At 40.3% G+C, this 17,015-nt stretch overlaps 1 protein-coding gene across 1 annotated transcript in view; it reads right to left on the bottom strand.

The window, feature by feature from the left end:
* Positions 1-278: 278 nt before the first annotated feature.
* Positions 279-17,015, bottom strand: part of RpL36 (ribosomal protein L36) — a 57,354-nt gene continuing 40,617 nt past the window's right edge. The window contains exon 4 of the mRNA XM_067137137.2: positions 279-418. Within this exon, the coding sequence (XP_066993238.1) occupies positions 329-418 (90 nt within the window). The 3' untranslated portion in view covers positions 279-328. The remainder of the gene's footprint in view (positions 419-17,015) is intronic.

Genomic DNA, 17,015 nt, shown 5'->3' with positions numbered 1-17,015 from the left:
ATGCTCTTAAACCATATACTAGTGCAAAGCAATGTTTCACTGTCCCCCATACGTTTTATAATACATACAAGTGTTCATTTATACAAAGAAAGTTATTAGAAAATAATGTAGTGGCTCATTTACAGATTTAGAGCAGAGTTCTAATTTGTTATTCCCTCGGCACTAAATTATTGTGGCTTATGGCTACATTCCGCCAACCTCTTCTATTACATTTCTGTATTCAATATACTGAGCAACTTTGAGGGGAAGGGCGAAGGAGACAGAGACACTTGAAAAAATACACCAATTTAGTTTTTATTGAAGAAAACAGATGTACATTTCAAAGTGTTTATTTAGCTTGCGCTTGAGCCTTTCTCATCTGAGTAAGAATGTTGCTTAATTCTTCACGCTTCCTCTTGGCCCGGATGTGGGTACCCAACTGAAAAATGAGGAACATTAAAATTAGAATGTGGTGATGGTAATGTTGTAAGGGACAAAGAAATAGTATCTGCAATGGAGGGGAAAAACACATATATTTGGAAAAAAAACACACACAGCAGAAGAATTTTGCAAAAATAAGAAAGGACATCAAGAAGTTAACTAGCCATTAAATATTTAAAAACAGTTGCGTAAGTCCGTTCTTAGTCAAAGTACAAGACCAGAACATAAGTGTCAATGAATGTAAAATTAGCTCACCGCGAGAGCATGCTGTGTCGTGATCATAGCCAATGAAGAGTAAGCTACAGTAACTGCTGACAAATCAGATAGGAAGGTTGGTGTGGTATCCCGTCGCGTCGTGACGTATCAACCAGATGTTCACTCCAAATTGGAGGTGCGTGCAACGATCAGATTTCTATGGACTAAATGGCTCAATTGCACGGACATTCATAGTGAAATCGCTGCCGTATATGTTGACCATGCAATTTCTCACCCAGACGCACTGACCTCAAGACGAATATAGCGAAGGCAGGCCCACCATGTCCAGTACCGTTGCAAATGTTGACCGCGTGGATGGGACGATTTAGAGAGAATCGGCGCATAACACTGCAAGAAATTGTCAGCATGCTGAAAATTTCATACGGCAGTGTGTTCTCCATTGTTTACCAGCACCTTGGATTTCATAAACTGTGTCAAAGATGGATCCCACTTCAGCCCACCGATGTTCACAAGGGACATGTCCAATTGTCACTGGCATTTTTGCAATGGTATTCTGTGGAGGAAGGCGAATCATCACAAGGTATGAAATGTGGGTCCACAACCCCCAAAAGAAAGAGAACATCGATGGAATGGGTGCACATCATATCACCACCACTAAAGAAGGCTAAGGTCCAACCTTCAGCAGGAAAGGTGAAGGTGACTGTTCTTTGACACGGAGGGTGAGGTGAACATGGAATTTATGGCGAAAGGCACAATTAACTCTGCTTCCCACTGTCAAATATTAAACCGGTTGTGTAAGGCAATTACAGAAAAGCAGCGGTGGAAATTGAGCACCAGTGTGATTCTGTTGCAAAATAACGCAACAGCTCACACAGCGCGCCTAACGTCCGAAATGCTGTCGAAATTAAATTAGGAGGTATGGCAACATCCTCAATAAAGTCCAGACTTAGCGCCATGTGATTATCATGCGTTTGGTAAGCTGAAAAAGAATCTCGGTAAATGAAGATTCCGAAACGATAAGGAGGTGAAAGCAGCGGTCTCCAGGTGGTTACATAGCGCTGGAGGTGATGTCTACCCATCCGGAATCGAAAAGTTCGTTGACAGTTCCGAGAAATGTTTACAGTCTCTTAGGGACTATGTGGAAAAGTGAAATTATATGTTGTCACAGCCATGTTGCCCATGTGTAGGAGGTTTCATAAATGGCCATAACTAGGAAGTCAAACACTTTCTGATTCGCCCTCGTAACTACCCCATGTTCATGGTCATAGATAGGGGCCTTATTTTTTGGTGAAATAAAACTGTTGATTTCGGTGTTAAAACTGACACTATTTCGGTAGGTATTTCGTGAAATAAATTGTTATACTGATCGATGTTTCCTGCCAAATCTTCCTTGTACTAGCGTATGGGGTAAATGTAACTAACTTTGTGATAAGGGGTTTTAAAGTAAACTCTTGTAATGTATCATTGTTATTAAATCTTAGAAAAACCAAATGTGCAAATTGTTATAGAAATAAATATATAAATCACTGATACTTCGAAATGAAGTTAGGTGATCTGCCCTGTGATACACATTTATACATAGCCTACATTTTCAGACGTTGAATTACTTGTCTCCAAAGTACAAACTAAGCATGGTATCAACATTATCAGGATGCAGAGTTGTGCGACAGTCAGAAAGCGTCTTTGTGTAAGCAGAGAAGCTCCTCTCGCTGACCACATTAGACGTCGGAAACCATAATGCTTGCGAACACTTGGATGCAAATTCACTGTGGTCTTTTATAAAACCTCCTAAAACTTTGCTAACACTGTCTTCTTTCACTTCCTCAACCAGATGTGCTTTCATTGCATTTTGCAAAGTCATATAGCTCTGGAAGGTGTTCATAGATATACTCTTTTTCTCCGGTCGGGATGAGTAGCTCGGATGGTTAAAGCGCTGGCTTTCTGACCCCAATTTGGCAGGTTCGATCCTGGCTCAGCCTGGTGGTATTTGAAGGAGTTCAAATACGTCAGCCTCGTGTCACTAGTTTACTGGCACGTAAAAGAAATCCTGCGGGACAATATTCCGGTATCTCAGTGTCTCAGGAAAATGTAAAAGTGGTTAGTGGGACATGAAAACAATAACATTATTACTACTCAAACAGGCGATTTATATACAATAGGCCTACCAATACCGTCATATTTTACAGTAAAGATATATTATTTATCTTTCCTTTTATATTCATTTTCTTCCTTATGCCAGGATTATCCTATTTTTCTATGTTGGGTTGCATGAATGCTTTTTTTGTGTCTATTACAAATGGCTCTCTATAATTTTTCAACACCTTTACGATCTGTAAAGTATCACCGATTGTTATTTGCCGCTTTGAATTATGTTCATTTGCTTCATTCTGATTCTCTGCAGTGTATATCACTCGTTTCAACTTTACGAATATTACCGGTACACTATTGATACATTAGAATCTTTCTTGCAGCATCAAATACATAGAACCCCTCACTGTAGTATTCTTCGGCCCTCAAAAAACCTGTTGGGACTTCAGTTTTCGGCATTTTTATACTTAAATGTTGGACATTTGCCGATAGATGTTCGTAAGCAACGAACTCTCATTGCGCACTGCTGTATCCACGACCCGTCTTGTATCTTGTTACGACCACAACGCTATTTGCTGTAATCGATAACAGATATTGATTCTTATGGACTGCCTTAGAGATCACGGAACTGAATACACATACATTCGATACACAGTGCGTACCGCTTTGTGTGGAGAATATACAGCACTATCAAGCAAATGAGAAGGAAACTACGATAGTCAAGTTCTCAGAAGCATTTAAACGTTTATTGGAGAGCTCTTCAGGTGCCATTTCACATTTTTCGCACCAAGTGGTGTATATTTCACGATTTGTGCAATTCGCGCAATAAATCAAATTTCGCGAGTTCATTTAGCTAAAATACGGTATTTTTAGTACCTGGGAAGTCATATATAGACAAGAAAGAAGATAAACTTGTGCATATCGTTATTACAAAAAAAATACGGCCCCTAGTTATGATGGTGCCGTCACTGCCGTGAATATCAATTTGGAAGTATGTGCGAGTGTGTGGTTGAAAATATTCTTGAAAGAACTTTCTCAGGTAGATCTTTCCAAGAAATATGCAGCCTCATAAAATGGTAATGTTGACTTTTGGAGAGTGTAGTGGGGCTACGATTGCTTATATTTAACACATTTTTGCAGCTGGGGTAATGAATGTGTTCACCGTATGCCACTGGTGTTACGTACCACTAGTATCCGAAAATGTATGAATTAGAGGAATGGCATGCTAAAGAAGAGAGATCTAATTCCCCAGCTACCTTCTGCCAATATTCAGGCAGGCTGTTATACTCGGTACGCAGCAGTAATCCCATCTATGGGAGATAAATGGCAGCAGAATATACAAAGCATATCACAACAAACAATGGGCAATGTAATGTTATTGTTGATCAATTTTACGAGCTTTCTATATTGCAGGCCCTCATGTTTAGTTTCCTTCCTTCAGACTCTGTGAAGTCAGAGCATCTAATGTACAGCGAGTCCTCCTTTCTGTCGTTCCATCATGACTTTTTTCTCATTATAAGAATGTACAATTAATCACCATCACCACCAATATTATTAGAGTAGGTACAGTCAAACTGAATAAGACAAATAATAGGAAACTGTATTCTCTATATATAACTTTTGTTAAATAGTACTTTTTGATATGAAAATTAAATTAAATTTTTGGCACCTTAACCTAAACTACCATTTCACGGAGTGTGAATAAAATTATCTATAGCCTATATTGTAGAGACTTACTCCCCGACTTTCATAAAATCCTCTTCAGCCGTTTTCTTGTGATGCGCGTAAATACAAACATCATTTTACAGTTCCAGTTTCCCGGGTACTGTTGGTGAGCCTCTTCCTTTCCGTTTTATTGAGATACATTCTGTTAATGACGTCCTCCAGAGTCCTTCCCTGATCTGCAATGTCCATCTTTACGATGAACATCCAGAGGGTTCTTTGTCTTCCCACCATCTGTTTCCCTGCCACATGTCTCTCCCAGTTAACACATGCTGTCCTTGTTGGCTCCATCCTTATTACATGCCCGAACCACCTGTCTGGACATGCTGACCTGATCTAACAATGATGTAACAATCCCAGCTTCCTTCCCAGACATGCCAACTTTCAAAAGTAAAAAATCAGGAGAAATTTGGCAGCGAAATGTGACGTATTACGACACATCACTGATGGCAGAACATGTACTAATTCATTACAGTTCAATACATTAACAATTCTATTTGGCCTACATATATATATTTTTCATCATTTCCTGTATACGTAAATTCTAAATAGTGGACATACCTGAACTTTAGGAACATGTGACATCCTTCAAGATGGTGATCACATTATGACTAATTGTTGTTCAACACACCAGTAGCCGACTTAGCCCTCTTCAGAATTTCGGAACTAAATTTTTGCTAAAAGCCCTTGCCCTGCTGCACTGATTTCAAGGTTAAAAGTTTCTCCAAGGTTTGTTCAGGCAGCAAGGATCTCAACTGCGTTTCTGTCTTTGTGACTGCTAAAAATCCTTTCACGTTCTGCATTGCTATGTGGAATTGATAAAACAGCAAGCATCACCTTAGAGAGTGTCATTTAACTACACCATCAGCTGATTTCATCTGACCTACCAATGCCCACTGAACATTATTCTTCCTTTTGCCAGGTCTGTTCCTTTCAGCTGAAAGTTACAGAACTGGGAGGGCAGAATATCAGTTTCTTTATCTAAATGTTCTGTTTCAATAGTCAAAATGTTCGGAAACTTGTTAATGAAAAATCTAAGGCTAGAAAATGATGCCTTACTAACAGCAGAAATATTTGCAACTTCTGCATTAATTAAAACTTCACATTTGAACAGAAATTTGTGTACCATGTAGTCACACAATGAAGAGAAACACTTTCTAACAGACTCAAAGAATATGCACTTTTCCTCAGACTTAAAGGTGTTCAATAAAACAAACGCAGAGTTCCCTATCATCAGATAATCATCCTTTTTATTTGCTGGCCCTGTGAACCATGTGACCTTGCCGCGGTGGGGAGGCTTGTGTGTCCCAATGAAGCAGATAGCCGAGCCGCAGGTGCAACCATATCGGACGGGTATCAGTTGAGAGTGAGAGACCAGACTAAAGAATAGTTCATCGAAAGGCGGGTAGCAGCCAGAAACACGTTCCAACAATCAGGAAGTTCATACAAGTGATAGTTTTATTTACACAGGCCGTCCGATATATCGGACACTATGCACTCAGGTCAGTTCAACAACACTAGTTACTCAGCATTATATTGTTCAATAATGTAGTTTTAGAGAGTTGGATTGTCTTATCCAATTTACAGTGTAAAGTAGATCTACAATTTCCACTAGACTTATCACAATACTGTATATGCTATTTAAGATTATGTAGTTACTGATATCCACAGAAGGATTTCAGGTCCAAACTGGTCATGCTGATCCACTCTTCAGATGCCACTACAGGACTTCAACAGCTTTCACTGCTGTACAGACACACTGCATATTTTTTTTTTACGCTGGACCACCCTGATGCACTGCTTATCTCCATCTGTTTGTAGCTCGTACCAGCAGTGACAACACTTGTCATTCCAGTGCACCAGCAACGCACCACCAAAACTTCTGCAGTCGTATGATCCCCTCCTTTTTCTTGTCTGCCTTTCTTTGAAAGAGGCACCTCCCTGTCTGGTTTTCTTGAAATGTCCCTGTTACACTTATTCCCTTTGAAGCCAGATGTCTTACCAATTCCAGGAATATAAAGTAGTTGTCAAAGAATATTGTATGCGCCATATTTGATTCAGTTCCACCTGCATCAATGAGAGTCAGGACCACACTTCCTCCAAGTCCAAATTACTTCAGCCTTTCATTTTACATTGCTGTATACACTTGGGAAAGTGGAAAGGTATCCTACAGCCACTGGCAGAGAAAGAAGTCTAGTGGAATTTCACAATTTTGTGCATCACCTGATGTGGGGGAGGCAGGAAACATTCACCATATGAGATTTAGATTGTGACCTTGTCAACTTTGGAGCTGCTTCTTTTGTGTTACAATTTGACCTACTAATATTTTTTAATTTACTATCAGGGATATCGAAAACAGGGGTACTGGCCCAGTCTTATGTATGAGTACTTTCAAATGACAGCTTCCTTCTGCACTGTTTTCTGGTTTCTCCGTTCCATCTGTAAACTTTCAGTAATATTTTGACTACAACTGGACCTAGTCTTCCCCTTTTCATATTTTAATGAAGCAATTTGCCCTTCACATCTACTCAGAAGTAGGTTTCTACCAGCGTAATTTAGATTACCCTCGTACTCATCTGTCATCATCAACCGTTTCACACCCGTCATCAGGAGGTTTGACATGCTGCTCCTCTCCAAATCTCGGTTTTTCCTCTAAAACTTCCAATATTTCGCTCACCATCAAACTAGTATGGGAATACAAATGTCTGAGACAGTAGAACTCCCTGTGCATAGCGTCCAATTTCCAGGACAGCTATATTTATACACCTCTGTCACGTCAATTATAAGATATGGTTACGGTACACAAGCCGGCTATCGCCAGTTCACTCGTAGGCGCCGTCATATGTTGTTAAATATGTCCATTAGGGTACAAGGAAGGAGTAGAGGTGCGAAAATACTAGGTTTTTGTATTATTACCTGCCATATAGAACACTGAAGAAGACACTATATAGGACTGGTAGAGCACATGGCGACCATGTTTACCTGGTGACGGAGGGGTGATGACGTCATACCTGACGTCACAGGGTGTAAGAGAGAGACAGGGAATTAATATCCGAAAACTAAGTCTGAATTTTTGCTACTGTGCATGCGCCGCCAATTTAATTATTTGGCATTTCACCGTGGACAAGGAAAATGATCGTGACGTCATAATTATGACGTCACGCCCCCCCTGTTCATCTATAGATAACTCATGTGGTACACCTGGTAATGGCGACGGGAGCTGTGACGTCACACAGGGCCGCCAACCCCTCCACGCGTAACGAAGGGTGCGTAACACCAGCTGTCCCGATGTGTGTGGGTTCATCGAAATATCTACATATCCATGGCACATGAAGGAATATGGCAGAAAATGCATAATCATGGCGTATACAACGTGTGAATAGTTTAGGTACAACTATTCGGGAATACATACCTATTATATACATTTACTTGAAGTAACACTATACATTCCCCAGCCCAACGTGTATAACATTATAAGGAAGTGGAAATAATGCAAATCTTACTTGGAAGTCCTTGTAGAGGTGAGATGTGGGCCTAAAACTATTCGGGAAACAATAATCCTATGATGTCCGTTCATCACCAATCAACAGGTAAGTAGTGCTGTTAGGAGTAGAAGATGAGTACGCTGCTTATATTATGTGAATGTCGTGCATTCTGCGTCAATGCTGTTGAAACAGGCCGCCGTTCCATACGTCGTCACGGCGTGTCCTCTATCGCCAAGTAGTTAGGTTCCTGAGGTTGGTATGTCTCTGACGATATGTAGATCGAAGGTGGAGGGGCGGTGATTCGCTGGAGCTCCAGTCGCCATTACCACGTGGTCGTGAAACCTGTGCCGGTACTGTCAATGCATGTTTCGGATATTTATTTCCTTAATGGCTCGTATACAGTGAAACCTCGATTCTCCGTTTTTCGAGGGACCATGAAAATAAAACGTACAATACGGGAAAAACGGAAAATCCGGAAATGAATGAAAACCATCAACAATTTGGCTAACATCACAAAAATGAAATATGTATAATTATAATCTTACAAAACTCCTTAACCAAACTAAACTACAGCCCCAGTGGGACTCTGCCTGCCAAGCGACCGCTGCTCAGCCCGAAGGACTCCAGATTACGAGGTGCGCATGGTCAGTGCGACGAATCCTCTCGGCCGATATTCCTGGCTCTGTAGATCGGGGTCGCCATCTCACCATTAGATAGCTCCACAATTAAAAGTAATCACGTAGGCTGAGTGGACCTGGAACCAGACTTATATCCAGGTAAAATTGTCTGACCTGGTCGCAATCGAACCCGGGCCTCTGGATGAGAGGCGGGCTTGTTAGACCACGAAACCGCATTAATTACCGGTACGCGAGTTCAAAATCTCGATACTTTACATTCAGTTTTACAGGGGAATCTTCGTCAGTTTCCCGTGAAAACTTCTTTCAGTTCAGTGACTTTGATTAGGCTAGCCAAATTCTTCGAAAAATCTAATAACGCCAAGCCAAACGACAATCGACCACAAGTAGTTTTTAATTCTCTCATCTAATAAAATAAAGCACATTAGATACAAAAGCACCCAAAATGAATGTGAAATCCGTTCATTTCTTAATCTTTCATTGTAATTTGGTATCCGGTATACTGTTCGTAGTCAGTTTCTGGAAATCTCGTACCGCGCAAATTAGGCCTACGTCGACTTTTAAAGGTTATGTTGAACTCGAAAACATGGTTTCGAATGTAAGTATCGATTCTTAAAAGTTCTCGAATGCATTATATTCTATTCTGCGCGTCACAAATCCAAATACAGTAGAGACAATACACGACACTCCCAGTTCGTCAGTACCTGCCGTGCAGTGAACATCGTTCCTCAGCTGACGTGTGCTTTAGTGTAGTATAGTTCATAGGAAGTGAGTGTGTTGCTTGCTTGCTTGCTTGCTGATGCTTATGGGCTGTGTCTACGACATTTCACCCAATCAATACTCCCGTACTCATGCAATAGCACTAGTATAAAGTAAAAGCTCAGTTCAACAATTTATGTTTTATTTTGCAAGTAAATTACATAAACACTATTCTTCACGATATCACATCATAACCCTAGTTTGCTACAGCACACTGTTCTCATACGAGAAACCTCCGTTCTTGCAATCACACTTCTAATGTATCACACACTCTGATAATCCGAAATAGCACTCTCAAGGAATACACTCATGCTATGAGGAATCACTCAAGTGGAACCATCAAAAACATGAGAACGTCTCACATTACATTGCTGACAGAATTATAACACGATATTGGCTTCATCCAGAAACAAACTGAGAACTCTAATAATCTCGACGGTAGGATTACAGAGCAAACAAGAAATCACTGGTTGGAAATACCTGCTTGAGTCGCTTGAGATTAGTCATAAGTTTTGTACGGGGTTCGTCATATAAAGAACATTCAAAGAAGATATGGTTGGAGTCGCCATTAATAATATTTGTACCACACGAACAGTTTGTATCCTGCGTTAAATGGAAACGAGATCTATATTGTGGGGTAAGGGCATGATTAAACCGTAACCGAATGATGTTAATGTGTTGTCTAGAATAGGATCCTCGTATAAACCATGGTTTAACTGGAATTGTTGGTTGTAAATGATAGTAAAAGTTACCTTTGACTTGTGCAGTCTGTCGCCAGTCATTCTGCCATTCTTGATGACCAGCTTGTCGGATAACAACTACATAATCAGAAGCAGGAACAATATTGTTAGTATTCGGAACAGGGAGACGAGAAGCTTGTTTTGCAAGACAATCTACTTTTTCATTTCCTAAGATACCCACATGGCCTGGTACCCATACTAATGTTATGTAAATACCGAAATTGTCAAGCATATAAAGGAGACTCTTGACATTGTATACATACCAATTATAGGATAACCCGTACGAGACCAAAGACTGTAATGCACTCAGCGCATCCGTATAGATCGTAACCCGCGTATAGCCCTGCCGCTGAACAAAAAGTAAAGCCTGCTGTATAGCGAATAGCTCCGCAGTAAAAATCGAACAATCACTAGGTAAACCATATTGTTTTTTAATATTTAGCGAAGGTATATAATAAGCGGACCCAACTCCAGTAATGTTCTTGGCCCCATCTGTAAAAATGTTTATGCTTTGTGGAATACTGGAAAGTTTCACTCTTTTAACAGGACGAATCTCAGTCTCCTGCAAACAAGGAACATTAGTAGAGCCATTACGTATAGGCCATATTATGTGAGGCTTGTAATAAGAAACCGAATATGGTAAGGTATAGGGCATTAAGTTAACACTGTGTATTAATGTATACTGTTTCGACTTCAAAGTGGTAAAAGCATGAAACAGAATTGGCAATCGTCGTAAACCCTGACGCCGTAAGGAATAATACTCCGAGTGTAACTGTAACTTCGGAATTAAAGGATGACTTGTCAGAGAAAATTTTTTGAGTAAATATTGTGCAGCAAGAATTTTTCTACGCACATGTAAGGGGGGTTCGCAGGATTCGACCAAGAGTGCATTTGTAGGTGTGGACTTTAAAGCCCCAATACAGGAGCGTATTGCTTTATATTGACAGATGTTAAGAGTATTCAAGTTCGTATACGATGCCAAGTCAAAAATATGTGATCCGTAGTCCAATATCGCCCTAATAGTGGTTTTGTACAATGATAGCACCACAACAGGATCTGCTCCCCATTGCCTACGGGTAACAGCTTGTATTACCTGAATATACCGTTCACTTTTCGAACGCAAATATAAAAAAGGTTGTTTCCATGTAAGTTTATGATCGATAAATAACCCAAGATATTTATGGTGACTAACCACGGGGATTTCATACTGATCAAGGGAAAGTGGTGATCGGTCATAGGTTCGGTGATGTGTAAATATCATCGCTCGACATTTCGCTATGGAAAGATTTAATCCACGGGCTTCTAACCATGTTCTAGCTTCGTGAAGCGTGTAACTAATTTGTTGCCTACAGAGCTGTAAATTCTCATGCGTATAATAGAGTAAAAAATCGTCAGCATACGCCTGTATTCGAGCATAACGGAGGATGACCATTTCTAAATCCTTCATAAAAAGAGCGAAAAGAATGCCACTCAGAATATCGCCCTGCGGCAACCCATTACTTACCTGCCGGGGTTGGATTGTATAATGTGTCGATTTAAATCTCAGTGATCGATATGTAAGAAGTTGTCTGAGAATGATAATAAATCCCTCAGGAATCTTAAGAGTTGCAAGCTTTTCCCATAATATGTTCAAAGGTACGGAATCATAAGCCCGTTGAATATCAAGAAAAACCGTTATGGTACTATATTTTCTGTGACGAGCTAACAGCAAATCGATAACAAAACTATTAAATGCGTCATATGTACTACGTCCCTTAAAAAAGGCATATTGATATCGAGGCGTCAAGTTATAATATTCTAATACCCATATGATTTGTTGAAGTAAGATCTTTAAAAAAACTTTACGGAGGCATGAACCTAGTACTATACCGCTATAATTATTAACCTCAGTGGGTAATTGCTGATTTTTAAGAATAGGAACCAGAAAAAACTCATTCCAACTAATTGGAGTACTGTAAGTGCGAAGAATATCATTGTACATATTTAATAATGCCTTCTTTGCTCTAAGAGGTAATAATTTAATCATCTGATAAGATACATTATCTGGACCGGGGGATGAATTCGAGCACGATTGTAGAACTGCCTCTAATTCCTGATAATCGCAGTGTTGTAACAATACGGAAAAACATGCATCTTGTGGGTCTTGTGAAGGAACATACTGTGATACGACATAATCTGGCGTCTCTCGAACAAGAAAATCGGATAAGACCTGCGCTGGGATGGTCTTGGCAGGGGAATGTTGCGAAACTCTTGTGATTGCCCTAATGGCATTCCACAAGTCTGTAATTGGAACCTGACGCGTGAAGGACGATATAAACTCCCTCCAAGCGACACGACGTTTTTTATGGAAAATTCTGCGAGTCTGTGCGATGTGTCGTTTGAGCCGGAAATAATTTTCAGGTGTGGCGCGTTGCCTATATTGTCGGAAAAGCACCTTGCGGGTTTGAATCAGTAAATGACATTCCTCATCCCACCATTTAACATTCATAGGTTTCCTAGAAGATAAAGGAGGTGTGGCGATGATGGGGTGGTGAAGATTAATATAATCTGTTAAAATCTGTAGTAAAGTTTGATATGAAAAATTATTGTCCGGTATTTTTTGTAAATCATCCTCAATATAAGAGGTATATATTTGCGGTTTAAATCTCCTCAAAGAACGAATCATGTTATTATGAACTGTATGCTGTGGTATCGAAATAGGTCGTCCAAAACCATAAGAAATAGCAATGGGGAAATGATCACTTAAATAAGTATCACTCAACGTATGCCATGTAGTGATAGACACCATACTTCGCTTACACAATGTTAAATCTACTGCGCTAGGAGGGGCAGAAGGCGCAGTCAATCGCGTAGGAGAGCCATCATTCAAAATAGCTAGAGAATGGCGATTTACTGCGTTAAGAAACTGCGTACCTGGAGGTGTATCCGAATTTCCTCCCCACATTGTGTGGTGAAGATTGAAATCCCCAAAAATAAAAACATATGGTTCTATAGTCAATTGTTGAAAAAATTGGGCTCATTGTCGCTCATTAATAGAAACGTCAGGAGAACAATAGATGTTCACAAGTAAAATATTCATATAATATAATCCTATAACATATGTATGGGGTATGGCCTGAATATTTGAATGAATTCTATATGTCACTGAAGAGTGAACCAAAAAGGCAACCCCACCATAACCAGGGCCATCATTACGCAAAACTTTGTAATTAGGATACGTGATGCGAGTCTCAAGATCGAACCAAGTTTCTTGTATAGCTAAAAAGTGAGGTACGGTTTCCTGAATCAATTTAAAAAGCTCATGACGTTTATTCATGAGACTTCTAGAGTTCCATCGAGTGATTCTGATCATAGAATTGAATGAAACTGAAAACCTTGCCCCTTAACTGGTATACATAATGAGCTAACGCTGGGTGATCACCCAACAATTGCACCAATTGCTGAATAGATTGATAAAGACCACTTTGAAGATGTTCTCTCTGCCTATGAAATGATGAAAGCGGTTGCGCCATTGAGGCGCTACTAGTGGCAGCAGGCTCGTCCAAAGATGCCTCCATCCTCCGGCTTGCGCCATTGGAAAAAGGTGTAACTCGTGAAGCAACCATCTCTGTACAGGGATATTCTCGAACCAAATTATGATAACCATCCATATCATATCCTGGGGCTGGTACTGGTCTAGGTGACTTTAAAATTACTTGTGTAGATTTCCTCTTACGGGGATTCGCCTGTGTAGGAGTCGGCTCCTCCCCAGTTAAAGGGAGAAAATTTTGGGAATTGTCCACAACATTATATTCAATAGGTTGAACTTTCTGTACAGCGTCCTTGAAAGATAAGTTCTGATTGCTCATGATCTTTTTAATACGGACTTGCTGCTGGTGAGCTGGACAGTCAACGGTGCCACGACAATGCACGCATTGCAGGAAAGTTTCCGTACAGTTCGCCGTAATATGGTGCAATGCACATTTCCCACACCTTGGACTTGTTGCTCTGCAATGTTTAGCAACGTGACCATACCGTTGGCATTTCTTACATAGGATGGGAGCAAACACACAGGGCTCCACCTCTAAATGTACCTGATATAATGACACATATCGTGGAAGTTTCTGCACATGAAAAACCACTTTTATAGATCCAGTGGGGACATACTGAGTTCCTTCCTCATTAACAATTCTACGGTTCAAACGCCGTACCGATTTTATAGTAGCTGGAGACTTTAAGTGCTTTAATATAGTAGCCTCATTTAACTTCTTCTCTACTCCCCTGATAACTCCTACACGCAATACATTAGAGCTCGGTATGTATGCCCGGAGCTTAAGCTCAACTAATAAAGGGTGCTTCAAAAATGAATTTGCCTGCACGGCATATACAAATTCTATTTCGACCCTTTCGGGCCATGGATTTAATTCCTGGAATGTTTTTCTCATAGAAAATTCTACCCAAGGTCATGGGATGCATGTTACCGACATTGCCTGTTGCTGTGGACTCCACAAAAATAATGAAGGGTCCATAATGAGTACTAGGGTAAAGTTCCTGCGACTCAGTCTTCGAAACTGTAGCACCAGTCTCATTATTCGCACACGCATCTGTTGTATTAGAATTACTCACTGTACTACTATTCTCACTTGAACTATCATCCTGATCTTGTTCCATTTGAACTGTTTCTTCCCAAGCAACTGTGAGGGTTGAAGGATCCGGAGACTCCTCGCCACCACTTTGCTCCCCCATAACTTATGAATTACACTCGTAGACTCACTATTCAATACCGTCCACGCTACCTCGTCACAGCGACTGACCACTCAACTGCACACTATCACTGCTAAGAGGGAACTGGAGTGAATGTGTTAAATGGCGAAAGCAGTTTGAGACGGTGGCACCAACCGTCCCCCGAATCTGGACATGGATTTGGAGGTCGACCAGGAAGAAGAAATTCCCGCAAAGAATGAACAGGTAGCAGTGAACTCTATCGATGAAAGGCCTCCGGCTGACAAAAATCTCTCAAAAAGCGACAATAGCTCATCACCTACAGAATTGTATCCACGTACTCATAGGGGTCCTTATTTGATTAATGTTGAACCTGTGGGTAATAATAATAATAATACAGGGAATTTGCATCCTATGGCCTTAGGTCGACTTTTTTATGACAAAATCAGCGGCATAAAAACTGGTAGTCGCAAAAGTGCTCGCTGGATTCGAATTGCATTTAAGTCTGGTCAACACGCCAATAGCTTTTTGCACCATCCAATCTTACCAGAAAATAATCTAAAAGCTTACATTCCATCATCCAGTATTTATCGCATCGGAATTATTCGTGGTGTGGATAAAAAGTTATCCAACGAAGACATACTGCAATTCATTGACTCTCCCGAACCCATTAAACAAGTGCAGCGAATGAACAGAAGGAGTACGTACCTACTGGTTCCGTGAAAGTAACCTTCCGGTCTCAAAACCTACCGGATCATGTATCTATTTTTAATGTGCTCTTAGAGGTTGAAGTATTCATTTATAATCCTAGTATATGTCAAAATTGTCAGCGATATGGACACATTGCTAAAAATTGTAGGGCCAGCAATTCTCGTTGTGGGAGATGTTCTCTATCCCATTCAACACGGGAATGTCAGCAAACAATGTTAAAATGTCTACACTGCAATCTTAATCATTCAGTGGGATCACATTTATGCAAAGTTCATAACAAACAAGTCACTATTAAAAAAATTATGTGCATTCAAAATATATCTTTCGAAGAGGCACAAAATCAAGTACAGCCAAAGGCTTATAACCCACTTTCAGTAACGCAGTAATTTCCCCCATTACACTCTTCCCAATCAAACCAAACAGTCGAGCTTCCTAAAAAAAGAAAATTTACGGAAGTTATCTATCGTGAACCTCGGGTCACACCTCCCCCGGTTATGATAGGGACGGTTACCTTCAAATACTTGGACCCACCAGAACAGAACATCGTTCATCTCCCATAACTAATACTACCTACGCGCCAAGTGGTTCACGGATTCGGTCTACAGTGTCATCCTCTAATAATGAACCCGGAAGTAGTTTCCAGAAGGATAATTCATTATCCTTTAACCCAAGTAAACTACAATCGGCACTACGTGCTGAGTTTTTAATACTCGTGGAATTATTAGGGGGTAACCCACAATGGAGTCACTTGGTTAAGAGTATAAATGACAAAGTCAATAGTCTCATTGAACATGGCAATTTCGATTCTCCAGTGGAATTGTAAAAGCATACTAGGTAAGAGAGTTAGTTAAACTTATTAATGAATATCATCCCCATATAATACTAATTCAAGAATCCTGGTTGAAACCCATGTATACTTTTCGATTTGCGGGTTATAAAGCGGAACGAATGGATGGTGGTGGATATGGCGGCGTACTAACGCTTATTTCCACTGGAATAACATATCAACGGTTGGAGGTTGCCCATCATATAACAGGCACCTTTTTTGTAGCAGTGAACATTAATGAACTGGTCATTGTGAATCTTTATTGTCCCCCTCGTATACAGGGTACAGCTACACAGTGGTATAATTTTTTCTCTCAGTTTACTCCTTATCCTCATTTTATAATTGCCGGCGATATGAATGCCCATCACACCACATGGGGATCTCAACACATTTCTGCTAAGGGTAGGAAAATTCTTAATGTAACGCAGACCCTAGACCTACTAATTTTAAATGATGGATCTACATGACTCTCAGCACCGGGGCAAGCTAAAAGCGCTGTCGATCTTTCTATTTGTAGTATCTCATTGGGCCACCGTAGTTTTTGGCAAACAATTAAAGATACCCATCTCAGTGACCATTTCCCCATATTTCTCTCACTTAGTGGGAATATCGGCTCTATAAATTTCGATTCTTCTACAAATAACCAACACCGGCTCGACAGGTCACTCCATGATTTTGATATGTTTCATAGCTATTTACATGCCAAGCTCAA

The sequence above is a fragment of the Anabrus simplex genome, chromosome 1, assembly GCF_040414725.1.
Source record: "Anabrus simplex isolate iqAnaSimp1 chromosome 1, ASM4041472v1, whole genome shotgun sequence".
Classification (NCBI taxonomy): Eukaryota; Metazoa; Arthropoda; class Insecta; order Orthoptera; family Tettigoniidae; genus Anabrus; species Anabrus simplex.
Note: the sequence above shows the minus strand (reverse complement) of the source record. Positions and strands in the feature narration are given on the sequence as shown.